The 26,746-nt window shown below is 38.7% G+C and overlaps 1 protein-coding gene and 1 non-coding gene across 2 annotated transcripts in view; both read right to left on the minus strand.

Moving 5' to 3' along the window:
- Positions 1-23,464, minus strand: part of DLGAP5 (DLG associated protein 5) — a 41,356-nt gene extending 17,892 nt beyond the window's left edge. Inside the window, exons 1-12 of the mRNA XM_030319165.1 lie at positions 23,356-23,464; positions 21,493-21,731; positions 15,460-15,644; positions 13,644-13,706; positions 11,825-11,909; positions 11,611-11,730; positions 10,545-10,615; positions 8,457-8,731; positions 7,174-7,301; positions 6,701-6,824; positions 3,477-3,562; positions 2,541-2,701 (exon numbers count right to left, since the gene is read on the minus strand). Of these exons, the coding sequence (XP_030175025.1) occupies positions 2,541-2,701; positions 3,477-3,562; positions 6,701-6,824; positions 7,174-7,301; positions 8,457-8,731; positions 10,545-10,615; positions 11,611-11,730; positions 11,825-11,909; positions 13,644-13,706; positions 15,460-15,644; positions 21,493-21,730 (1,536 nt within the window). The 5' untranslated portion in view covers position 21,731; positions 23,356-23,464. The remainder of the gene's footprint in view (positions 1-2,540; positions 2,702-3,476; positions 3,563-6,700; positions 6,825-7,173; positions 7,302-8,456; positions 8,732-10,544; positions 10,616-11,610; positions 11,731-11,824; positions 11,910-13,643; positions 13,707-15,459; positions 15,645-21,492; positions 21,732-23,355) is intronic.
- LOC115517328 lies at positions 12,226-12,332 on the minus strand. The gene has a single exon (XR_003969792.1). It is a non-coding gene; the product is annotated as a U6 spliceosomal RNA (small nuclear RNA).
- Positions 23,465-26,746: the final 3,282 nt, after the last annotated feature.

Below are 26,746 nucleotides of genomic sequence, written 5' to 3' on the forward strand. Positions count from 1 at the left end.
TTTTCACTCTCTCTAAAAATAAAAAATAAGTGAAAAAGCTAGCAAACAAATCAGGTATTATATATTTAGCTCAATCTCACACAGACCAGGTCCTCCTGCTCTAATCTCAACCACTGCTTCGTAAACTACACACCTCACCACAACTCAGCCCCAATTCCCTTACCCCTTTCTGACACTCAGTCCCACCTCCTCCCATTTCTTGGTTTACTCCATCATTTTTGTGAGGTACATTCTCACTTGGTTTTCTAAGAAAGAGAACATGGGAGGTAAAATTTGAGACTGTGTCTAAAAAGTGCCTTTTCACCCTCCCATATGATTGGTTGAGTACAAAACTCCAAGTTGGAACTTATTTTCTCTCGGAAGTTTGAGGGCATTGTTTTCCCAGCTTTCAGTGTTGCTGTTGAGAAATCCAAGGCTATTCTGATTCTTGATCCTTTGTATAAGACTTGTTTTCTCTCTCTGGAAGTTTCTAGATTTTTCTCTTTATCCCTAAAGTTGTACAATTATATTTAATAATGTGCATTGGTGTGGGCTTACTCTGATTCACAATGCTAGACACTCAATGGCTCCCTTCGATCTGGAATTCAGGTCCTCCAGTTTGGGAAAAAAATTTCAACTATTTCATTGGTTATTTCCTCTCCATTATTTTTTCTGTTCTCTTTTTCTGGAATTCCTATTATTTAGATATTATACTTCCTAGACCAGTCCACTTAATCTTCTTATCTACTTCTTACCTTATTCAATCTCTGCTACTTTACATCTCTCTTTGCTCTATTTTATGGGCGATCTTAACTTCATATTCCATCTTTCTACTGAATCTTACATTTCTGCTCTCACAGTTTTTAACTTCAAAGAATAATTTTTGTTGTTCTCTGAATGTTTTTTTAATAGCTGTTCTTAATAGACAGATGAAACATCTGTTCCCTTTGAGAATATTAACACTTGCATGTAAAAGTTCTTTTCTGGGGTGCCTGGGTGGCTCAGTCAGGTAAGCGGCCGACTTCTGCTCAAGTCATGATCTCAAGGTTTGTGAGTTCAAGGCCCGCATTGGGCTCTGTGCTGACATCTAAGAGCCTGGAGTCTGCTTCAGATTCTGTGTCTGTCTCTCTCTCTGCCCTTCCCCTGCTTGTACCCAGTCTTTCTGTCTCTCTCAAAACAAATAAACATTTAAAAAAAAAAAAAGTTATTTTCTCCTTGTATTATCTTCATTTCCTTCATCCAAAAAGTTTTCTTCCTGAGAAGAAACTTGCTTTTGACATTTTTTTTTCTTTTTTTCAGATTCAAGGCTGTCCTCAAATGTCTAATGACTTTTGGCTACTGGTTCCTGAAATAATATTTTGTATGTACATCTATAAAATAAGTCAAGAAGCTAGAAAGTGTCATCTCCTCTCATGCTTTTCCTGATCTTCCTAGTGATTCCCTCCACTATAGCACTTTGTACATTAGATTAGAATTATATCCTGTGTCTGACTCACTAATAAACTACAAGCTTCTCTGGGAGAGAGAATGTGCCTTATTTTTCAACTTCTGGTATAATGCCTGGCACACAGTTAGAACTCAATAACTGCTAGATGATCTGAATTAGTAAGGACGAGACTTGCTCATTTTTCTAAAGTGCAGAATCATTACAGTCTAAACAACATTCCAAACTATCCAGAAATCATCCTGACAACACAAGGAAGAAGTAGACATCTTTTATAAAATTTAGACAGTACTTTAATTTTTTTTCATGTTTATTTATTTTTGAGAGAGAGGGAGCGCACATGAGTGAACACGAGCGGGGGGAGGGGCAGAGAGAGAGGGAGACACAGAATCCGAAGCAGGCTCCAGGCTCTGAGCTGTTAGCACAGAGCCAGACACGGGGCTTGAACCCACAAACTGCAAGATCATGACCTGAGCTGAAGTCGGCTGACTCAGTTAACTGACTGAGCCACCTAGGTCCCCCTAGACAGTACTTTACAGTTTATAAAGATGCTGTCTGATATCTCATTTAACATTATTGATACCTAAAAAGCAGTTCCATTACCCCCATTTTATTATTGTTAACCTCTTTTTTTTAGTGTTTATTCACTTTTGAGATACAGAAAGACAGAGCACAAGTGGGGAAGGGCCAGAAAGAGAAGGAGACACAGAATCCGAAGCAGGCTCCAGGCTCCAAGCTGTCAGCACAGAGCCCAATGTGGGGCTTGAACTCACAAACTGTGAGATCATGACCTGAGCTGAAATCAGATGCTTAACCGACTAAGCTACCCAGGCGCCCCAACCTCATTTTTTAATCTCATTTTTTTTAATGTTTATTTTATTTTTGAGAAAGAGAGCACAAGCAAGGGAGGGGCAGAGACAGAGGGGGAGAAAGGATCCTAAGCAGGCTCTGTGCTAACAGCAGAGGAGCCCGATGCGGGGCTTGAACTCATGAACCATGAGATCATGACCTGAGCCAAAATAGGAGGCTCAACTGACTGAGCCACCCAGGTGCCCCAACCTCATTTTCAAAAAGATCAGGCTCAGAGTTAATATAATGAAAATGCTTGACCACGTACCTGAAAACTAACCATATCCCAAAATCCATCCAGATCTGTACAGGTCGTCTCCTTCTCACCTCGTTTGTATTCACAATTGTCCACCAGCCCTTCAAACTGCTTGAACCTTTCCTTCATAAGGAGTCTTGTTTGCCCAACTGCTGTGCGAATAAGATCTTTAGCTAGAGGAAAGATGAGGTTTTTAAAAGTTAAAAGACAAAAAAAAAAAAAAAAAACTAGACCCATATTGTCAGCCCACCAATTGATAAGGCCTCACCATAAATTTCAAAATTTTTAACTTAATGCAAAACAAAAAACAGCACTGCAAAACTCTGTCTTACAAATACTGAGCATTAACTGCCTGCTTCAATTCCTGCTAAAAATCAGCAATATTCATTCTCATACATACCGCTGCACAATAAATGGCATTTTACCTCTACTTGTATTTAATAAGAATTCAGCCTCAAACAACTCATCACACAACAGTATCCACGAAGGGCTTCACATTGACAGAACACAAATGACTTTTTTCTAAACAGCTTCCCCAAATAAGTCAAATTAAGGAATTTTTCTGAAAATCTGTTCCATATTGATTTAGGTAGTGATTTCCATATTGATTATTGATTTGGGATTATTTTCATTCAGAAAATATTTTTGTTTAATTAAACAATACCAGTTACAGATGTCACTCATAGTTATATAAAAAATATCTAATAATAAGCAAATGTCTAATTTCTAGGAATAATCAATATTCCAATTCCTTGTATCTCTTAAGTCATGTATCAATTTAGCACAGAGATATTAGCAAATGTATGTTGAGATATAAAAAATTCCTGCTGTTTTGAATAACAATGTAACTATGAAGTTGGACACTAGATCTTTATGTTTCAGATAAATGTATAACTATATTTAAAAACACAAAACTAAAACATAAAAAAAATATAAACGTTCCCTCACCATCATCTGGAATGTCCAATTCAAGCTTCCTGTCCCACTCCAAACAGTGCGAAGTTAATTTCTCAGTTTCTGACTGAAGAATATTTCTAAAATTATGATATACATTTGTTTTACAAATGTTTCTCATACTAATATCTAAGTATTTGCATTATGACACACATAACATTAGAAAGGTGTAAAAGGCACGATGTTAATTTTTCAGCATTGATGCTGATTTTTTTTTTTTTTTTAATATTTTTTTTTTTCAACGTTTATTTTTATTTTTGGGACAGAGAGAGACAGAGCATGAACGGGGGAGGGGCAGAGAGAGAGGGAGACACAGAATCGGAAACAGGCTCCAGGCTCCGAGCCATCAGCCCAGAGCCTGACGCGGGGCTCGAACTCAGGGACCGCGAGATCGTGACCTGGCTGAAGTCGGACGCTTAACCGACTGCGCCACCCAGGCGCCCCATTGATGCTGATTTTATGAATTGTGATATATTAAATCCATAAATACAAGTTGATACCCTATGCCCATCTTTCTACACCTAGAACTTATGCAAATGGTTAGTGCCAAGAGCCCACTTTTCACACTACACTATTATTTCCAACTTCTTCTGTTCTTATTTTTCAGAGACTTCACAGAAATAATCAGATGTTCTTTATCTCTGTTATTAGTTCTCTATTATTGCCCATGGAATGAAAACCAACTCAACTCTCAAGAGTAAGCTGAAGCCAAACACTGTAAGTATGGAATTACAGTTATAAGTCCCTACCGGTTCTCCGTAATTAGTAGGCTTTGCTTGCCACTCCAAAGGCAGTGGTTCTCAACAGGGGTCAATTTTATATCCACCTCCCCCCCCACCCCGCCCTCCCCGGACATATTTGACACTGTCTAGAGGCATTTTTGTCATGAACTGGAGGGGCACTACTGGCCAAGGATGTTACCAAACAATCTGGAATGCAGAAGATGGTCCCCATGAGAATTATCTAGTCTAAAATGTCAATAGTGCCAAGGTTAAGAAACTGGTCTAAGGTGATCGTAATCTGTTTCTTTATAAAAAGCATCCTAGCAGGAGAAACTGAGGATAGTTTTTGTTTCCTAGAAGAAAAATTTAGCTGTTTATATCTAATAGCATGACAGAGAATGACTTAATTTATGAGAAAGGAGACCTGGCTTAGATCTGATGTTATTAAGTTGGGTAAATTGCTCATTGTCTCAATGTCTCACAGTTGAAAACACAACGGATTAGCTAAATCTCTAAAATTCATTACAGTTCTAAAATCTCAAGCTCTAAAAATAATTGAAGTGGCTTTCAAACACATAAAAAGAAACTTGTTAATAATAGAATAAATAAACATTAAAACTGCAGCAAGATAGTATCTTACCTACTTATCTACTTGATTGGCAAAGCTCAAAAAATTGTTAATCTTATGTTGAAAAAGGTATGAGAATGTCCTTGCTGCATTTACTCAAGAAAAACAGCATTGGGGTGCCTGGGTGGCTCAGTCGGTTGGGCGTCCGACTTCAGCTCAGGTCATGATCTTGCAGTTCATGGGTTCGAGCCCCGCATCAGGCTCTGTGCTGACAGCTCAGAGCCTGGAGCCTGCTTTGGATTCTGTGTCTCCCTCTCTCTCTGCCCCTCCCCTGCTCATGCTCTGTCTCTGTCTCAAAAATAAGTAAAACATTAAAAAAAAAAAAGAAAAGAAAAACAGCATGTACATAAGCATGTTGTGCTCATGCCTGCGTGTGGATTATAATTTGGAAAATTTGAATACTGACTGGATATTTTATGACATTAAGTAATTATTATTATTACATTAAGCACAATAAATATTATGGTTAATGTTAACATGAGTTTTCAACTTTGAAAAATACCTACAGAAATATTAATGGGTGAGGTGATAGGATTATTTGGGATTTTCTTAAAACATCTTGAGTCAGAAGCATATGTAAATATGAAACAAGATTGACCCTGAGTGATGAGTACAAGGGAGTTCAGTGTACTGTTCCCTGTACTTTCATATGTTTTAAATTTTCCACAATAAAAAGTTTAAAAAAAAAAAAAAGAAGAGCATGTAATTATTTCCTGTGTGATGTGGAATGTTGGGGCCTTTCTCCAAATGCAGTCCACTGATTTGTTTCCAAGGCCTGTTAAGTGACATGGTTGAGTTTCCCCAAAAGGATGTTAATTTTCACTCTTCACAGATGGAAAAACATAATCCTACTTCATGACTTAGTAGGCCCAAGAGCTTCCTACCATCTCCCACTAACCTTCCTTTGTAAAATAAAGGTTAACTCAGTTTCTTTGTTGAGGGTGTAAACAGTATGAGAAAATAGGAATTCCCATAACTTGCTGAAAGGAATGTAAATTGAGGTTGTTATATATTTTCACATGAGAGAATTGGAATGCATACAAGGTTGTTCCTTGCAGCCTTGATTGTATTAGTAATGGACTGACCTCAGTGTAAATAATGAGCAACAGCAATTTACTATTAAGTAAATAGTGGTACATCACATACTGGATACTATATGGTCATTAAACACACACACACACACACACACACACACACACACAAACAACACAAACAACATGAGTAAGCTCTTTAAGTATTAAAATGGAATGTCTCCCACAATGAACATTAAACGAAAGCAGAATAGTAAACTACTGTGTATATTAAAAAGGGGAAAAAATATATATGCTTGTCTACGTATATGTTATCTATCTCTCTGAAAGTTTTCATAAAACATAAGTAACACTGGCCTCCATGGAAGATTAACCATGGGGTTAGGAGACAGTTGAGAAAGGGCTTCTCACTTGTACCTTTTTCTACCTTTTGAAGTAGGAACCACATGAATTGAAGTACCAGCTACTGAAAACATAATTAAAAAATTTTTTTCTTAATGTTTATTTACTTTTGAGAGAAAGACAGAGTGTGAGTGGGGGAAGGACAGAGAGAGAAGGAGAAACAGAATCTGAATCAGGCTCCAGGCTCTGAGCTGTGCCCACAGAGCCTAATGTGGAACTTGAACTCACAGACCATGAGATCTTGACCTGAGCCGAAGTCGGATGCTTAACTGACTGAGCCACCCAGGACGCCCCCATAATTAAAATTTAAAAGATAAATAAAAATCACTAAGAGTTTAATTCATCTATTATATAAAGGTTAAAATAGTTTAATTTGGGTGTTAAATATCTAGACATTAATGCAAACATTTTACACTAGGAACAAAATGGACAAACCTGAAATATGGCACATCATGTTGTGGCTGAGATACCTGATCTTCATTTATTTCAAGTGACGGGACTTCTTTTGTTGGGAGGCCATTTGAATTTTTAGTAGTTTCATCTTTATTTAAGACATGTTCTACAAAGAAAACACCACAGGTAAATTTCAAAGCAGCAGTTTTTCTAAAATGCCATCCCCTACAAAAGACAAAATTTTAGAATCCTTCAATTTTTTCATTGTTGAACTTTAACATTTTATTTCTGCTTCAATGATTTCATTTATCACATCTCCTCTCAAGTGTCTTGACATTTTCATCTCTTCAAATTTGCATTTCCCCCCTTCTCTCAGTCTGCATTCCTCATTCCAATTCTCTGTCTGGATGTCTTTCCCCAGGTTTCCCATCTCTTCTGACTCTGTGTGGCTCTAAACAAATCTCTGATAAATCATAGTCCAGAAGGTAAGTAAAAATTTAATTAAAATACCATACCTTTATTCCAAACTGTGAGAGAACCCAAAGGACACTGCAGTTTATTTGAATCTTGATGTACTATCTTCGCAGAGGAAGTTTTACACTTTTGGGCCAGAATTTCTTTTGTTTGTTCTTGAGTCTTAGCACTAAAAGCAATAGCAAAAATACACTTTATGAAGCATGAACCCTATATATCTAATTGAAGTATTTCAAAATTACATTGCTTTTTAAAAACCTGGGATAAAATAAAAATATTTATTTTTATTTTATTTTAAATATTTATTTTTGAGAGAGCACAGCATGAGCGGGGCAGAGAGAGGGGGACAGAGGATACGAAACAGAGTCTGCAGTGATAGCAGCAAGCCCCATGTGGGCTCGAACTCACTGACCACAAACTCATGACCTGAGTTGAAATCAGATGCTCAACCTACTACTGAGCCACCCAAGTGCCCCGAAATATGTTTATTTTTAAAACAATAGGTCCATTCTGGAGCAGAAAAATTTAAACACCTATGTAGTGGGAATGTTCATCTTCACTAATTATAATGAGATCTAAATACTTTGAAGATCTCTTAATGGAATAAACACTTAGCAGTCTTGCTGCTGCCGGGCAGTTTCTAGTAAATCTGCCAACAGCCAGTCTGCAAAACAATCCTGTCTTTTCTTTTAAAGAGTCCAACTGATCCCTCTCCCTGCTCCACTTTGCAAGTTAATCAGTTTTTCTAAAGTGTACTCAGCAAAAGAACACAAACCAAAGCCCATGTCTGAGCTACAGTATTATAGCAACTTTTTTTTTTTTAAATGTTTATTTATTTTTGACAGAGAGAGAGAGAGAGAGAGAGAGAGAGAGAGCATGAGCATGGGAGGGGCAGAGAGAGAGGGAGACACAGAATCTGAAGCAGGCTCCAGGCTCCGAGCTGTCAGCACAGCCTGATGCAGGGCTCGAACTCACAAACCACAAGATCATGACCTGAGCTGAAGTCAGACACTTAACTGACTGAGCCACTCAGGTACCCCGGCAACTTCTTCTAAAAATTTATTTCCAAGTGTTATAACAAAGTCACTTATTAAAAGCAATGAAACATAAATTATACTAGGAAAATAAGGTTAATAACAATGCACAGGAAATATCAAAACTGTCAAATAGATTATTGTAGCGTTCTGAAGAATTTTTTAACCAAATTTTAATGAGTTATAATTAAATTAACTAAATAATAACTTTTAAAAAGCACAGGCCAAATCTAAGAAAGGCATTTGTTACCATCTTAGCAAGGAATTCATTATTAACATTACATTCTTACATTTCTGTTTCTAAAGGGGTCCAGGTATAACTGGGTGTCAAGAAAGCATTGGCACTTCTGGGAGTCATAGGTGTTACTTGATAGGTCCTCAGACCATCCAATGGCTGAAACATAAAATCTTGAGGTGCGAAGGAATTCTTTCCTTTCGTTTTTGCAGTATTTGTCTTAGGTAAGTTTTCTAGTTTTGATAAGACTCCATCTGGATCCATTCCATTTGTTGTACTGGTTTGTGAATCCAAAGTATTTTCTTCACTATCAAGTTTAAAAGAAATGACCTAGTTGTAAGTAAACAGAATAGGGTGAGAATTGCTCTTCTGGGATATATTTGACCAATTTTTACAGGCTGAAAATGTGACAGTTGAGATCTATGTCCCACATACATAATTTAAGAGACGACAAAAACAAATACAATGAAATGTATATAAGGAATCAGAAGACCAACTATACTAAACCAATGCTAAGATCCAGAAAGAGGGAGAACCAATCCTCATTATAGGAATAAATAATAGGTTTTAGGTATTACAACAAATTAAAATATATGAAAACTAAAATGGAAAAATTACTCACCTAACAAATACAGATCTCTTTTTACTTTGATTATGATGATAATTACAATAGTTTGAGAATCAGAAATCCAATGTTTATTAGATGACTACTACTGTCAAGTACCAAATCATTTCTGTAAATAACCTTGATTATAAATAACCTTGTCATATGAGCAAAATTATTTTTTAACATTACACAATAAGATGGACCATATAAAATGTGAAGTATATTTTATTTTTCAAGTCAATGTAATTACTTGGTTTTTTTAATAGAGATATAATTGACATGTAACATTGTATTAGTTTCAAGTGTATAACATGATTCAATATTTGTATATATTGTGCAATGATCACCACAGTAAGTCTAGTTAACATGTATCACTATAGTTACAGAATTTTTTTGGTGATGAGAACTTTTAAGATCTACTCTAAGCAACTTTCAAATATGCAATACAATATTATTAACTATAGTCATCATGTGATATATTCCCAGGACTTATTTCAACCTGGACAAGAATTTAAGGGTGATACTATCTCTGAGGCCAACATGGAAGTGAAAGTAAAAACCTAGTGATAATCCTTAAAGAGGAAATCAATCTTAAGGGAAGAACATGAGGTCCAGCTGCTTACTCGTGAAGCTTCACCCTATACTGTCTTCCTGGAGGATCCAGATTTGATTTTTTAGTAAAATCTAGCCAGGTTTTTTACAGCTTGGCAAAACTTTTATTTTTAAGGTTAAGGAATTATAATGTGGCTTATAAACCAAGGAACTGGGCCCTCAAATTGGTGAATCTTTTTTGAAGACTCTACTAGACTCCATGCTAGATGCTATCAGAAATGTTAGGTTATTTAATTCTTTTTTTTTTTTTTTTAATTTATGTTTATTTATTTTTGAGGAAGAGAGAGGGAGAGAGAGCGAGCGAGCAGGGGAGAGAGGCAGGCAGAGAGAGAAGGAGACACAGAATCAGAAGTAGGCTCCAGGCTCCCAGCTGTCAGCACAGAGCCTGATGCGGGGCTTGAACTCATGAACTGTGAGATCATGACCTGAGCTGAAGTTGGACACTTAAGTAACTAAGCCACCCAGGCGCCCCAGGTTATTTAATTCTTAAAACTACTCCAAGTAAGTATTGCATGTTAGAGATGGGAAAACAAATTCATGACTTGTCCAAAGTTATCTAGCTAATTGGAAGCAGAGACAATATTCAAACTCACACCTAAATGAATCCAAAGTCAATACATTTCACCCTACTACATCTTATCGCTTAGTCAATTCTCATGTGAAGGTTTCTGTCAACTAATGTTATTGTATTTCTCTATCTCCTGTTAACCAAATTATCCTTTCTCTAGCTATAAAGCTCTGAGGATATAATACCTGAAAGACAACAACAATATATCCTCTTCATGCTTCTTTATGGTTCAAGATGTTTTAACACACATGTAGGTTAATTCTCTTGAAGCAGCTCTGTATGCTTAATTTCAGCTTTATGCAAGTGGCAATGAGATTTTCAAAGTATCTAGGAATAAACAGATGTTTATACTCTACCTTTTCAGGTTTTGTTTCTATATTTTTGGCAGGTCTTCCTTGATTTGGTGCCTTTCTCTCTAGTTCACGATCTAAAATAAAAGTGAAATAAAACAACCATTTTGATTAGATAGAAAATGCTACTTTAAAAGCACTAGGTAATTTGGAAAAGGAAAAAAGGCAGTAATAGGAATATATATCTTAAAGGATTTTTTTTTTTTTTTAATTTTTTTTTTTTTTTCAACGTTTATTTATTTTTGGGACAGAGAGAGACAGAGCATGAACGGGGGAGGGGCAGAGAGAGAGGGAGACACAGAATCGGAAACTGGCTCCAGGCTCCGAGCCATCAGCCCAGAGCCCGACGCGGGGCTCGAACTCACGGACCGCGAGATCGTGACCTGGCTGAAGTCGGACGCTTAACCGACTGCGCCACCCAGGCGCCCCTTAAAGGATTTTTTGATTAAGTCATATTATAAAATGAGATAAAAACAGATGAAATTTCCTGCCAAGTAAAGGCCATCTGTTTTCAAAACCAAGTGTTAAGGTATTGTAGTTTACCTTTTGCCTCTGAATATCAAGTACATATTTATTATAGAAAATTAGGAAAATAAAGAAAAGCACAAACACAACAAAATTAAAAATAACCCACAAATACATTACTCAGTAACAATCATTAGTGTCACTTTAGTGTATGTTTTTCCAGTTTTATCCTACATTCACATATTCACATACATACTTTAGGATTGTGATCATAGTGTTCAGAATCTGACCTGTTTTTCTTCGCCCACTCAATATATCATGTTCTTTCACAACACTGTCCTTAAACATTTACATTGTATTCCACCAAATGGATGGGCTGTAATTTATTTGGGCCATTAAATGTTCACTTTGAAGCACTGCTTACACCAATTCAGGTACTTCCACCTTTGAGTACCCACAGAATGCTACCTGGATGCTGAGGCATCGAACCTACCTTTAGGAACTGGAATCTCCTATTTCCTCCTCTCCTACCCAGAGAAGTACATGATGATTCTTAAAATTGAACACAAAAAACCTCAAAGGCCAAAACACTCTAGATCATTCTTACCATTAGCTCTTGTGACTGGCTTTCTTGTTGTAGTAGATGAGACTGTTCTGGCATTCTGCTTTGCTGCTTGAGTGGCTGATCGAGTCATTCTCACCGATGTGGTCGTTACAGGCTGTACGGCTGTGGGAAAAAATAATCAAATCAAACGCTTTTTGTAATCATTAAATTACTGTTGTGGCAACATCAGAGCTTATAGTAACTGCTAAATTCCCACCTTTTCTCTCTTTGTCCAACACTTTTCTTTCAGAAGTTTGTCTTTGACCAGGTCGAATTGCTCGAACATCACTCCCATTATCAATCTATTTAAAAGATTAAGGTGCTATGTGATTTAATTGCATAATGAATCAAATCACCACATTTTTCCCCGACGGGTTTTCAAGTTATTTTATTAATCCAACCGTAGAGACACCCCCCCCCCATCTCTGCCACCCTCACTTTCTTCTGAAATGTTGTGGAGTGAGAAGAGAAGGATTGAGCAGACCCACTCCCTGAGGAGCCACTTCCAAAAGGTGGAAATAGGGGTGGGGGGAAGACATCACAAAAATAGCAACAGATAAAAGAGGGGCAACAGAAGCACAAGCACAACAGAAAGCCAAGGCAGTGGCGGATGGGGGGAGGAATATGGGATGCTTCAGGAACGTGTGTGTCATCCTTGCACAGGGGCCATGCTAATCTTCTCTGTATCGTTCCAATTTTAGTGTATGTGCGGCTGAAGCAAGCACTCAGTTGCCACATTTTTTATCTATCAATTGACCCCCTCAGCTGAAATCTTACTATTATAAAATGACCTGGCCAAAAAAAAAAAAATCACTTCTCCAAATAAAATGAGATGAAGAAAAAAGTTTTCCATGATATAGACTTCTTTATAGGCCTTTTTAGAATCCTAGACTTTAGAAAATGCTAATAACCTAAGCTATGAAAAATAGCTGACTATAATGACTATAATCTTCTGAGAATCCTTAAATAGGCTAGGCATGTTTTCACTTTAAGACCTTGAATTATGTCTAGAAAATTCTTCTCCTGGATAGAAAGCTCTTTCCCATAGTTCACTCTTCCATTCCTTATAAGACTTCAGTCAAAATGCCACCATGTCAGCGAGGCCCTGCTTGACTGCCCCAATCAAAATTCTGCCTGACACCCACTCCAGTACTCCCCTTCTCCCTTCACTTTTTATCCCCTCCATAATACTGATGACCATCTGACATACTATATACCTATTTTTTTACTGCCTAGTTCACATGTAAGCTCAATGGAAACAAGAAATATTTTGTTCACTACTATGCCCTAGAGACTAGAGAAACATGGTAGTGACTCAAACATTCCTGAATACATGAAATTCAGCTTCCTCACCTGATGAAGAGGCATATTATTTCCCTCCTTGCCCACTTCACTTTATTTTAGCAATCTTCCTAGTAACTTTATCCCTAATCGTGTTTTGAAGACCCATAAGTTTATCATACCCACCCTATATGCTTTATATCCCTATCTACATTTGGTGATGATGTGGAATGCATAACAGAAGCCCAGTAAACAAAAGAGTGTGACACAAAGTTTGGCATACATCTAATAAGGGATGTTGGACACAGATATTTTAAGTATTTCCTTAGTAACCAGCCAAGATGGCTTTATGTCACCAAAGCACTAATATTGATTTTTGTACTATTAACTCTAGCAAATCAATCACTACACTTAAAGGTGATAATAGACAGGAGTGCCTGGGTGGCTTGGTCGGTTGAGTGTCCGACTTTGGTTCAAGATCATGATCTCACAGTTCGTAATTTCGAGCCCCATGTAGGGCTCTGTGCTGACAGCTCAGAGCCCAGAGCCTGCTTTGGATTCTGTGTTTCCTCTCTCTGCCCCTCCCCTGCTTGCACTCTGTCTCTCTCTCTAAAATAAATAATAAAACATTAAAAAAAAAAACTAAAAGAAAAAGAAAAAAAGTGATATTAGATAAAAAAATGGATTTACTTACTCTGAGAAAAAAGTACAATTTGTCATCTTAGTAACAATTATCTACTAACAATCAACTATACCTTAGTCTGCTCCATTTGGTCTTTGGCCTTTGACCTTGTAATCCGTACAGAAGATGGAACAGCCTTAAAACAGTCAAAGAAAATAAAGTTAAGTGAACCGGCAAAATTTAATTTCATGTCTCTTTACAAAACAAAGTTTCCATTTTAAGGTTAAATTTTAACTTTAATCATTTATGGCAAAAAGATACTTGCCAACTTTAATTCCTACTTTTTCTGGTTCTGGCTTGACTTAAATTACATTTAAGTTAATCACTTCAAAACTTATATTTCTCAGTGAGCTGAAAGAACAAATTTCAAGCCATATTTTCCAGGTATTTGAATCCTCATTAATAGGATTAGTTGGACATATTTAGAAGGGGTAAATGAACAGACGTAAGTATTAGGATTTTTTGTTTGCTGTTTCATGAAAAGATACCATAGAGCTTACTCTAATAGCTTTAACAGTTTGTCTTCAAGTCTCATGATTATGCATTTCTCCATTGTCAATAAGAAAAATGAGACCTAATCACAAAATGTGGGAAAAAAATCTAGCATGAGAAAGACTGACTAAATTCTCCCCTAGATGAGAAGTCATTTTCTTCTCTAATCTCAGTGAAAATCTAGTGCTAAAGAAATTAGGCTTTTCTCTAGATTGCAAGGAGAAGAGAATTCAACAATGGCTATCTAAATAAAAAAAACAATTATTGGCGAGTCTTATTGTTTAGCACCATGATGGGTCTCCTCTTGTTCCCCCTACATACATATATATATATACACACACACACACACACACACACACACACACATATATATATGTATATGTACATATATATATATATGTACATATATATAATTTTTTAAGTGTTTAATTCTAGCAGAGTTAACATACAGTGTTATATTAGTTTCAGGTGTATAATATAGTGATTCAATAATTTGATACACCACCCAGTGATCATCACAAGTGACTCCTTAATCCCCATCACCTATTTCACCCATCCCCCTTCCCTCTGATAACCATCAGTTTGTTCTCTATAGTTAAGAGTCTGTATCTTGGTTTAGTCTTTTTTTTCCCCCTATATTTGTTTCCCCTACATATATTTTTAACATTTTTAATGGCTGTCTATAGCTTAGACCAATGATTGGTATCCCACATATCTCAAAAAGCCAGCTTAAATCTAACCCCTTCTGAGGTCTTCTTTGACATTCCTCCAAACATAAATAATCTCTCCTTCCTCTAATATACAGAATATATTTATATCTTTTCAATTTGAACTCTATTAACTTTGGTCTCTTCCACCTTATTCTAAGGTCATATACAGATAATAATCATAGATCGGTTAAAAAAATCAATGGAATGCACGAAGCCCAGAAAAATAGGCAGTGTCTTATTTAATTCTTATCTAAATCAGGAATGAGTATACGGTTTGAGATCTATACATATCTTTAAAACAGCAAATCACCAGTGACTATCTAATTTATAAATCCCACTGCTCCTGTTCAAACTTTATTCTTCTTGACTCATTGACCATTTTCTTTAGATCCCACCTCCTTGAGCTTCTATCCCCCTTCAGTGCTCCAGCTACTCAGACCAGTCCTTCTCAGCCTATCATTGGAAACTGACTTCTGCCCACTTGTTTTTCCTATCTCAAAAACCTATAGCAACATCAAGAGACCTGACGTTCATCTTCTGAGTTACTATTAGGTCATTCCTACCTCATGTCAACTAAATGAATAAAGAGAGTAAGGGGAAATGGTTATTTTAGTTATTTAAGCTCTTACAGATAATTCCAGTTAAAAGGAACTATTCCTCTATATCAAATTAGGATAGTAAATTTACCTTTTTTGGCTCTGTACTCTGGTTTGATAACAGAAAACAAGGCATATCGGGTCTATAAAGGCCTACTTTAAATACTCCTCGTTTAGCTTTTTCTCTCTGCTCTTTCAATTTCTGAAGTTGCTTTTCTTCTTTGTATTTCTGGAGCATTTGCTTTCGTTGGTCACCTAGAGCAGTTTTCGTTGACCCTAGACAGAAGAAACCCACAGTATATAAAACATTTCAGATAAAAAGTTAGGCAAATGTCTGACTTAACTTCAACTTTCTGTTAAGAAATGCTTTTAGTAACTTTTGTTCATTTCTTAGAACTCTAACCACAAGTTATTTCAACCTCTATTCTTTTAAAAATTCCTATTTCTTTTGCTTTTGCTTGTTCAAATTATCTATTAACTGCTTGCTACATATTGGGTGTTTATTACTTCACTTTTGAATTAATGAACTCATTTGATGGCCAACCTCCAAGCTAACCCCAAGGATTCTCACCTTCTGATAATGATGTCCATGTGTCGTATTCCTTTCCACACTGAATAGGGCTGACTTGGATAACCAACAAAGTACAGTGAAATGATGGAGTGTGACTCCCAAGACTAGGTCATTAATGACACTACTGTTTGCCTTGCCTTATCTTGGATCACTTGCTCTGGAGGAAGCCAGCGGCCTTGTGGAATCTTAAAGAGACTGGAGTAGCTCTATGGAGGTGTCTACATGACAAAGTTCTAAGGCCTCCTGCCAAAAGCCAGCATCAACTTGCAAGTCATGTGGGTGAGTTATCTGGGGAGCAGATCCTTCTAGTCTCAGTCAAGCATGTAGATATATCCCCAGATGACATCTTGACTGCAACCTCCAGAACCAACTGCTTAAGCTGCACCCAAATTCCTGAACCACAAACATTGTGTGAAATAATAAATGTTTATTGTTTTAAGCCACTAAGTGTTGGGTTAACTCAGACCCCAATATTAGGGCTACCTGTCAGTTTCTTTAGTTCAACTTGGGTTTCCACCTACATACTCTGTTTGTTTTAACTGGTTTGGGAAAAATAAGGGGCTATGTGCAAGACAGTCTTAGGCAGAGAATTTCTGCCCTTGAGAAGCTCATAGTATACTGGAGAAATAAACAGTTTCAGTCTGGTTAAGCATGAAATAAATAAGAGACTGCACACAATAGAGAATTAGTATAAACCTCCCCCCCCGGGGAGATCAGGAAAGATTCCTGAGAAAAGAGAATACCTGAAAAAGGTTCTGAAGAATGAGCATATGTTTGTCCGCTGGGTCAGGGCTAAAAGTAATTCAGAAAGGGGCTCAGTCAGTTGGGTGTCTAACAGTTTTGTGAGTTTGAGCCCCCCATCGGGCTCTGTGCTGACAGCTCAGAGCCTGGAGCTTGCTTTGGATTCTGTGCCTCCCTATCTCTCTGCCCCACCCCTGCTTGTGCTCTTGTCTGTCTCTCAAAAATGAATAAATGTTAGGGGCGCCTGGGTGGCTCAGTCTGTTGAGCGTCTGACTACGGCTCAGGTCATGATCTCACGGTCTGTGGGTTCGAGCCCTGCGTCGGGCTCTGTGCTGTCAGCATGGAGCCTGGAGCCTGCTTCGGATTCTGTGTCTCCCTCTCTCTCTGTCCCTCCCCAGCTCATGCTCTGTCTCTCTCTGTGTCAAAAATAAATAAACATTAAAAAAGAAAATTTAAAAAAAATGAATGTTAAAAAAAATTTTTTTTAATGATTCAGGTGGATAACTGCACAGCTAAGCAAATTTACTAAAAAAAAAAAGAAGTATTTTAAATGGGTATTTAAATGTATTTAAAATGGGTAGGTTTCTTTATGCTATGTAAATTATACCTCAATAAAGTTGTTCAAAATAATAGTAAGAAGAAGAAGAAGAAGCCAGAGGACAGAATATGCAAAAGCACACATGATGAAATGGTTAGTCAACAAAACCTCTGTATTCTCAACTTCTTCTCTAAAAGTTTCTTTCATCTCTTGATCAAACTGAAACCTGGCTCCCCGCTGAAGACAGCTTCCCCAGTTGTCCTTTCACGTGGTTGACTTTTTTCTCTCACCCTGGTGGTATCACTGAGGTGTCCTCATTGTTGCTTCCCAATGATTTCCTCCTCCTCACCAAAAGATCCCACCTTTACATTTCATGTCATCAGATCATACTATCCAGTACCCCAGTTTGTCATCTATAGGCCCTCCAGGCTTCCTCTCATTCATTAAAGGCTATAGCTCCTAGCTCACTGTCACTGTCTCCATCACTATCCCTGTATAAATCTTGATGATGTCTCCAATAGCCTGGCTTCTCAATTCTTAGGCTTGCTTTTCTCCAGTGATCGCCCGATGGTCACATCCATACAGGTATTTCAACCTTTCTCATGTCATGACACACATAACAAGTAACATTTACACACCACACTGGAGCAAACAAAGAAACTGCTTATGACCAAACACAACCAGCCAAAGAAAGGGTCTGACCAACCCAGGGCCTTCCAGAAGCATCAATATTTTGTCACTCCTGTATTTATTCGTGTGACAATTGGCACCCTACTTCTTATGCCATTGTCTTATTGAAAAAAGCTAGTCAGCTGTCCTACAGAATGTCCTGCACCGTGTATTTGTTTGCTTTCTCATGTTTTTTTACGCATTCCTCTAGCCTTCGTGTTTTCTATAAACTGGAAATTAAATATAAGGTGTTTGTTGTTTTTTTTTTTTTTTAGTTTATTTATTTAGAGAGAGAGAGAGTGAAGGAGGGGCAGAGAGAGAGGAAGAGAGAGAGAATCCCAAGCAGGCTCCACATCATCAGCACAGAGCCCAATGTGGGGCTCGGGCCCACAAACCACAGGATCATGACCTGAGCTGAAATTAAGAGTCAGACACTTAATGGGGCGCCTGGGTGGAGCAGTAGGTTAAGCGTCCGACTTCAGCCAGGTCACGATCTCGCGGTCCGGGAGTTCCAGCCCCGCGTCAGGCTCTGGGCTGATGGCTCAGAGCCTGGAGCCTGTTTCCGATTCTGTGTCTCCCTCTCTCTCTGCCCTTCCCCGTTCATGCTCTGTCTCTCTCTGTCCCAAAAATAAATAAACGTTGAAAAAAAAAAAAAAAAAAAAACCTTAGAGGAGTTGCCTGGGTGACTCAGTCGGTTAAGTGTCTGACTCTTTTTTTTTTTTAATTTTTTTTTCAACGTTTATTTATTTTTGGGACAGAGAGAGACAGAGCATGAACGGGGGAGGGGCAGAGAGAGAGGGAGACACAGAATCAGAAACAGTCTCCAGGCTCTGAGCCATCAGCCCAGAGCCTGACGCGGGGCTCGAACTCCCGGACCGCGAGATCGAGACCTGGCTGAAGTCGGACGCTTAACCGACTGCGCCACCCAGGCGCCCCTCCTCTAAGGTTTTGATTAGATTCAAGTTAGGGGCGCCTGGGTGGCGCAGTCGGTTAAGCGTCCGACTTCAGCCAGGTCACGATCTCGCGGTCCGGGAGTTCGAGCCCCGCGTCAGGCTCTGGGCTGATGGCTCAGAGCCTGGAGACTGTTTCTGATTCTGTGTCTCCCTCTCTCTCTGCCCCTCCCCCGTTCATGCTCTGTCTCTCTCTGTCCCAAAAAAAAAAAAAAAAAAAAAAAAAAAAAATAGATTCAAGTTAAACTTTTAGGGCAAGAATATGTCCTGAATGGTGCCGCCCTTCTCTGAACCCACTCCAATCTGGCTTTCACTCCATCAAAACTCCCCATCAAGATTAGTGACCTCTCATAATAGCAAAGTTCGAAATCTCATGTCTACTATTGTTTGACCTAATAAGCAGCACTGACATAGTCTCTCCTCCTTGATGTGCTCGTTTCACTTGGTTTCCAGAATACTACACTCTTCTTGTTGTCCTCCTGCTCTACTTTGCATTGCTCTCCAGTTCTGTGCCAGTTTCCCCTTGTGTCCTCACCCTCTAAATGTTGGAGTGCTGACCCCTCTTCTCTCCTTTTTCCATACCCAAACTCTGGATAATCACATCCAGTCTAACGTCTCCCAACACGGAATATCAGTTGACAATTCCTGAATTTATATCTCAGTGCAGACTTCTCCCCTGAATTCATCTTATATGCAACTACCTTTTCATCATGTCCACTTACATGTCTAATAACTTTCTCCAATTGGACATGTCCCAAACTGAACTCTTAACCTTATCATTCCCCCCACCCTTAAACTGTTCCTCCCTCGGTCTTTTACAATTTAGTAAATGGCCACTCCATACTTTCAGGTGCTCAAGCCAAAAACCTTGGAATCAATCTTTATCAACCCTACATCCAATCCATTAGAAAATTCTATTGGTTCAACTTTCTAAGTCTATCCAGAATGCAACCACCAATCTGTAATGCTACCACTTTGATCAGGCATCACCTCTCAACTAAATTATTGCAATGGTGTCCTACTTGGTTTTCCTGAGGCTATACTTGCCAGCCTACAATCTATTATCGACACAGCAGCCAAAGCGATGCTTTTGAAACATAAATCAGATTTATATAAATACTCATTAAGCCATTAATGGCTTCTCATTTCACCCAGAGTAAAAGCCAAAGTCCCTATGGTGTCCCCTCAGGGCTCCACAGGGATGGGAGTTAGCCCTTATTCATTCTTCTCTAGCCATGCTAGCATACTTGCTTTCTCTGCAACACACTCACTCACTGCTAACTCTAGGCCTTTGCAGATGGAAAATAAACCAAAGACATTTTAATAGCATTCTGACAGGGTTAGACTTTGATTTAAGATCTGAGTCAAGGAATGGAGCATATGAGGGAGCGAGAGTAGAGGCAAGGAGATGACTCAGGAGGCATAACATCACTGCTTGTCAGACCAAAAAATGTCTAGTTCCTCCTTAAAAAGCCATCTTCTATCATTCTATGACCCAGTTTTCATTTCCTTCCAACTCCTAAGAGATGTTGTTTTTTATTTTCTCCCCTTCAACTACCAGCCCATTTCCTCATATCAGTTCTTCTCAAAAATAAAAACAAAACCCTGTAACACTTTTGTCCAACTCTTTTCTCTTACTTGCCTTCGGAATCACAAAAATGATAAATCCAGAAAAAACCTTTTAGCCCAACCCTCTCTTTTGCAGAATCAATTAAGCTCGAATATGTAGAGTATCTTATAAGTGCCACATATTACACTGCTCCTGGAAAATCTTTAAATGAAGCAGTGAACAGTTAAACAACTTGGCATCTCATTTCCTTCTCTACAAAACTTCTCAAAAGACTTTATGTCTTTCTGTCATTTCTTCAGCATTTATCCCTGCTTTACTTCACTGTCATTCGGCTTCTGGGGCCTGCTATATAAATGCAACTAAATACGAGTCCAGTGACTCCTTGCCTCCTAAGACACTCTATTTTTATTATTTTTATCTTTTGTTGAGATCACTCCTTTCTTCTTTAATTGGTTTTTTCCTTCCTAGTGACCCCAAGCCCTTTTGGCAAACTGCAAGGGCAAATTCTTTGCTCTTCTGAGAAATGTTCCCATTGGTAAAGTATCCTTATTTCATGGATTCTTTAATCACTTCTTTAAGTTTATTTATTTATTTTGAGAGTGTGTGTGCATGTGAGCAGGGGAGGGGCAGAGAGAGAGGGAGAGAGAATCCCGAGCAGGCTCCGCGGGGCTTGAACTCACAAACTGTTGAGATCATGACCTGAGCCAAAATCAAGAGTCTGACGCATAACCGACTGAACTACCCAGGAGCCCCAGTTCTATTTTTAATGTCCCATATCAATTTATCTTGTCAATAGTTACCTTACCAAGTTCCAAAAGTAAGAATTTAAAAAAAAAAAAAAAAGTAAGAATTTTAGGATTCCTATAAGGCAATATAATACAGTATTATAATACTCCATAGGTGAATGGTTTTAGCCTAGCCAGGGGCATTCACAGCCTTTACCTTAAACAGACAGTATTACCAAATTACTTAGAATCGTGTTTCAAAACTCCATTGCTGTGGTCAGGATTTTTTTAACCTCAGGTATTAAACCAAATTTTTTTCACTCTTCAAAGCATTTAAAGTTACAATAGACCTTTACTTACTTGGCTTGACACTGGCCTTTTCTGGAACAAGATTTTGACATGTCTCATCTAATTCAAGAAGAACTCTACTTTCCAAGGTTGGAATGTTGACATCTTTCAAACCAAAGTGTCTATTTCGTTCATATTCCTTATGTCTGTTTTCTTTTTGAGACAGTGATTTCCTATGAGCAATTTTAGTTCTAATCATGTCGATACTTAAATCCTTTCTGTGTCGACTGGCAAAATGTGATGAAGACATCCTATCAAAGAGAGAGAACAACTTCCATGGATTTTCACTTTAGTATTTAAAAAAATTAAGATTTCAGTTCACCCCCTGTCCTGCCCCAGAGCCTTTGAAAATAAAAATAAGATACAAAATGGAATAAGTATGTGGCATTGAAGAGAGGGAAGGAGGTTGTCGAAAGATAAAAAACACCAACTTATTTTGGAGTTCTAAATAGGAACTTGCTTGACAGATGAAGTGAGGCCCAGGAAGCTACAGTCCAGTATATAAACCAGAGGCATTAGGAAGTTCAACGTTTATTTATTTTTGGGACAGAGAGAGACAGAGCATGAACGGGGGAGGGGCAGAGAGAGAGACACAGAATCGGAAACAGGCTCCAGGCTCTGAGCCATTAGCCCAGAGCCTGACGCGGGGCTCGAACTCACGGACCGCGAGATCGTGACCTGGCTGAAGTCGGACGCTTAACCGACTGCGCCACCCAGGCGCCCCAGGAAGTTCAAAGAGTTATAAGCACACTACACTATTCAACAAGATTAACTAAGAGAGTCTGCTGGAAAACTCCAGTTAAAGGGAAAATCTGCATGAGAAATGCACCAATTAAAATGTTAATGTATTTAAAGCAATCAACAGAGTTTAAAAATGAGAATGCATCTGACCTGGGTGCCAATAAGATTCCTCTTTAAGGGCCCAGGGGAAGTGATAAAGGACTGTGCTTTTCTTTCTTCCTAAGTAAACGCTAAACCCACAGTGGGGCTTGAACTCCTGATCCCGAGATCAAGAGTTGCAGGCTCTACCAACTGAGCCAGCCAGGCAACCCAGGATTGTGTTTTTCATCATAAATCCTCCTTGGAGTGCCAGACTGGCTCAGTCGGTGGATCCCGTGCCTCTTAATCTCGGGGTTGTGAGTTCGAGTCCCGCACTAGGTGTAGAGATTACTTTAAAATAAAACTAAAAACTAAAAACAAACAAACAAAAAAACCCTCCTCTACTATTTGATTTGCCCTCTCCTGCCACGTATTAGCTATTTTAAAATACAGCATAGCACTATACACAGCAGAGAGAGAAAAGTAGGGGGGAGAGGGGAAAAGAACACTAAAGGCATATTTAATAATTACCTAAATCCTAAAAGGTAGTATTATCGTCAATATACAGATGAGGTAAATTAACTGCCGCGTCAACTGGAGCTGGCATCCCAGGTCAGGCAGCCTGGTTTCTCATACATCTAAGCGCTGTTCTTTGACTTACTAGAGTTTCTTTCAGCTTGAAAGTCTAGAAATGCCTTAGTCTTGCTTGCCTACAGGTTCTCAACCGGGGTTTTTTTCGGTTGTCACGGGATCTGAGAAGCGCTACTGGAATTTAAAGTCGGGGCCAACAATACTCAGCAATACCTACTAAGTACTGTCCCGCCCCAAAGGCTAATTACGCTCCGGTGGTGAAACACGGGCTACTACACAGGTCAAGGCAACAAATATTTACTCTCTTGGAGGCCTGCGTCATCAGCTACGGGAAGGATGTGTAATACGGTGCTAGAGGAGACTCCCCTGAGCTGTGTCCAGTCAACAGCCGCGGTCCCCCCACCCTTCCAGACCTACAACGAAGCAGGCCAGCGCCCTCCCTCCAACTCCCCAGCACCCTCCTACCTGAGGCAGGTTCTGGCGTAAAACCTCAATCGAACTAAAAATGTAAAGGAACCCTCCGGATCTGAAAGACCACTGCCGCCTCCGAAGCAGGAACGCCTACCACCCAGACCTCCGCAAAATTCAAACATCCCGCAGAAAGCTTCTGATTGGAGGGGTTTTAACCAACACTTCCGGAGAAGTGCCCGCCCCTTCCCCTCGATGAGGCTTGCGATTGGTTCGCTCCTTGCGACATTTGAATTGATTGAAAGGTGAGCTGATGGTTCAAAGAATGGGTGTGAGGCGAGTCAATGGGCGGGTCTGCAATTGGTGAGGAGAGGAGTAATCCGGACGCTGGGACTGGGCCCCGCGGCGCGAGTAACCAGCGGAGGTGGTGACCCTGCGCCGGACAGGTCCACGTTGCTCCCAGGGTCCTCGGGTATCCAAGGAAGGACAGTGGCACTCGGAGGAGAAGGGGCTTAGAGTTTGCAGGGCTTTTTAATGTCCCTATTTAGTCACAAAAATCCAGCAGGGTTTATTGGAATGTTTTCCTCAACGTTTCGAAGGAAGGACTTAACACAACAAATTTCTGCTAACATTGTTTAGTGTCTTTTCAAGGTTGCCAGTCTTTTTTATACCCCCCCCCCTTTTTTTGAAGTGAGATTTAAATACAGTGGAAAACGTAGTTTTTTAAGTGTAGCCTGGATGAGTTCTGCTAAATATAAACAGCTGTGTAAACACCACCCAAGCGTTCTTTCAAAAGCCAGATTCAAATCTCTCACCTTTTAGACAACCACTCTGATTTCTAACATCATAAAAACAAAGGTGGTAGGTACTTTCAGATCTGCCTTCTTCCCCACATTTTTAAGATCCATCCCTACTGTTGTGTGAATCAGTATTTAGTTGTTTTTATTGCTAAAAAGTATTTCATTGTATACAATCAAGTCTTGTACAACATGAGTTTGAACTGCGTGGGTCCACTTATATATAGATTTTTTATTTATTAAATATGGTACAGTGCTGTAAATGTATTTTCTCTTCCTTCCATAACATTTTATTTTCTCTAGCTTACGTTTTTGTAAGAATATAGTACATAATACCTATACAAAAGATGTTAGGGGCGCCTGGGTGGCTCAGTCAGTTGAGCCTGGGACTCTTGATTTTGGCTCGGGTCATGATCCCAGGGTCATGTGATTGAGCCTTGTGTGGGGCTCCATGCTGAGTATGAAGCCTGCTTATGATTCTCTCCCCCTCTGCCCCTCTCCCCTGATCACGCACTCTTGCTCTAAAAAATCCACAACATATATATGTATATATACACATGTATATGTATAGACATGTATATATATATACATATAATAAATATATATATTTCCACAACATATATATGTATATATACATATATATGTATATATACACATGTATATGTATAGACATGTATATATATACATATAATAAATATATATATTTATTCATATATATATATACATGTATATAATAAAAGATGTTAAATCAACTGTTTATGCTATTGGTAAGCATCAGCAGTAAGCAATTAGTAAAGTTTTGCGAGAGTCAGAAGTTATACTTGGATTTTCTGCTGTGAGGGGGTTGGCACCCCCAACTCTCTGTAGTTCAAGGATCAACTGTACTTTGTTTATCCATTCAACGGCTGATGGACATTTGGATTTTTTTCCAGTTTTTATTAATTATGAATAAAGTTGCTATAAACATTCTTAAAATTAACAAGCAGTTTTCCAAAGTGGTTGGATCGTTTTACACTCGCACTAGTGATGTATAAAATTCCAGTTATTCCACATGCTTGCTAGCATTTGGAGTGATCACTGTTTAATTTTAATCCCTCTAGTGGTTGTGAAATGGTATTTAGTCTTAATTTTGTAGTTCCCCAATGTCTAATAATGATGAGCATCTTTTCATGTGCTTATTGACTATTTTTAGATCTTGTGAAATGACTTTTGCCTATATTTTTTAAATTGGGGGTTATCTTTTTAAATTTGGTTGTCTTTTTTTTTAAATTTTTTTTTTAACGTTTATTTATTTTTGAGACAGAGACAGAGCATGAACGGGGGAGGGTCAGAGAGAGAGGGAGACACAGAATCTGAAACAGGCTCCAGGCTCTGAGCGGTCAGCACAGAGCCCGACATGGGGCTCGACCTCACGGACCACGAGATCATGACCTGAGCCGAAGTCGGATGCTTAACCAACTGAGCCACCCAGGCGCCCCAAATTTGGTTGTCTTTTAAATATTCATTTGTAGGACTTCTATCTCTTCTGGGTACAAGTCCTTTGTTATATACATGTATTTTGGGTATATTCTTCTAGGCTGTTGGTTGACTTTTTTTTTTTTTAAACGTTTATTTATTTTTGAGACAGAGAGACAAAGCATGAACGGGGGAGGGTCAGAGAGAGGGAGACACAGAATCCGAAACAGGCTCCAGGCTCTGAGCTGTCGCACAGAGCCCGATGCGGGGCTCGAACTCACAGACCGCGAGATCATGACCTGAGCCGAAGTCGGCCTCTCAACCGACTGAGCCACCCAGGCGCCCCAGTTGACTTTTTAAAAATAGTAAACTTTTAGAATAATTTTAGATTAACAGAAAAATTACAAAAATAGTAGAGTGAGTTACCATATGCCCCCGCATCCATTTCTCCCTGTTACATTAGTATGGTACATTTGTTACAATTAATGCAGTGATAATGATACATTATTATTAACTGAAGTACATACTTTATTCTTTGGTTTTATCCACTGATCATTTTCTGCTCCAGGATACCACATTGCATTTAGTCATCAAAAGTTGCATTATGCTCCTTAGACTATAACAGTTTCTCAGAACTTTCTTCTAAACTTGACAATTGTGAGGCATATTAATAAGGTATTTTGTAGAATGTCCCTCAACTGGAATTTGTCTGATGTTTTCCCCATAATTAGACTGGGGTTATGGGTTCTTGGGAGGAAGACCATAGAGGTGAAGTGATATTGTCATTATATCACATCAAGAGTACATAATATCAACATGATTTATTGCTGCTAATGTTAAGCTTAATCACTTGGTTGAGGTAGTATTTGTCAGGATTCGCCAGTATAAAATTACTATTTCCCCCTTTTCCAGATTGTTCCCTTTGGAAGGAAGTAACTATGGGCAGCCCACACTTAAGAAGAAGTGGGAAGTTATGTTTCATCTTATTCAGGATGGTTTACATGGGAGCTTTGTCTCTTCTCCATTATTTATTTATTCAATCATTTGTATCAGGATTCATGGATATTTATTTTATACTTTAGATCATACATTAATACTACTTTATTTTTTTGCTCAATTTGTTCTAACTTTGGCCGTTGGTAGCCCTTTCAGTTTGTTCCTCTGTCATTTTCACAATCTCCATGATTGGGAGTTTA

The sequence above is a fragment of the Lynx canadensis genome, chromosome B3 (genome assembly GCF_007474595.2).
Source record: "Lynx canadensis isolate LIC74 chromosome B3, mLynCan4.pri.v2, whole genome shotgun sequence".
NCBI classification, from domain to species: Eukaryota; Metazoa; Chordata; class Mammalia; order Carnivora; family Felidae; genus Lynx; species Lynx canadensis.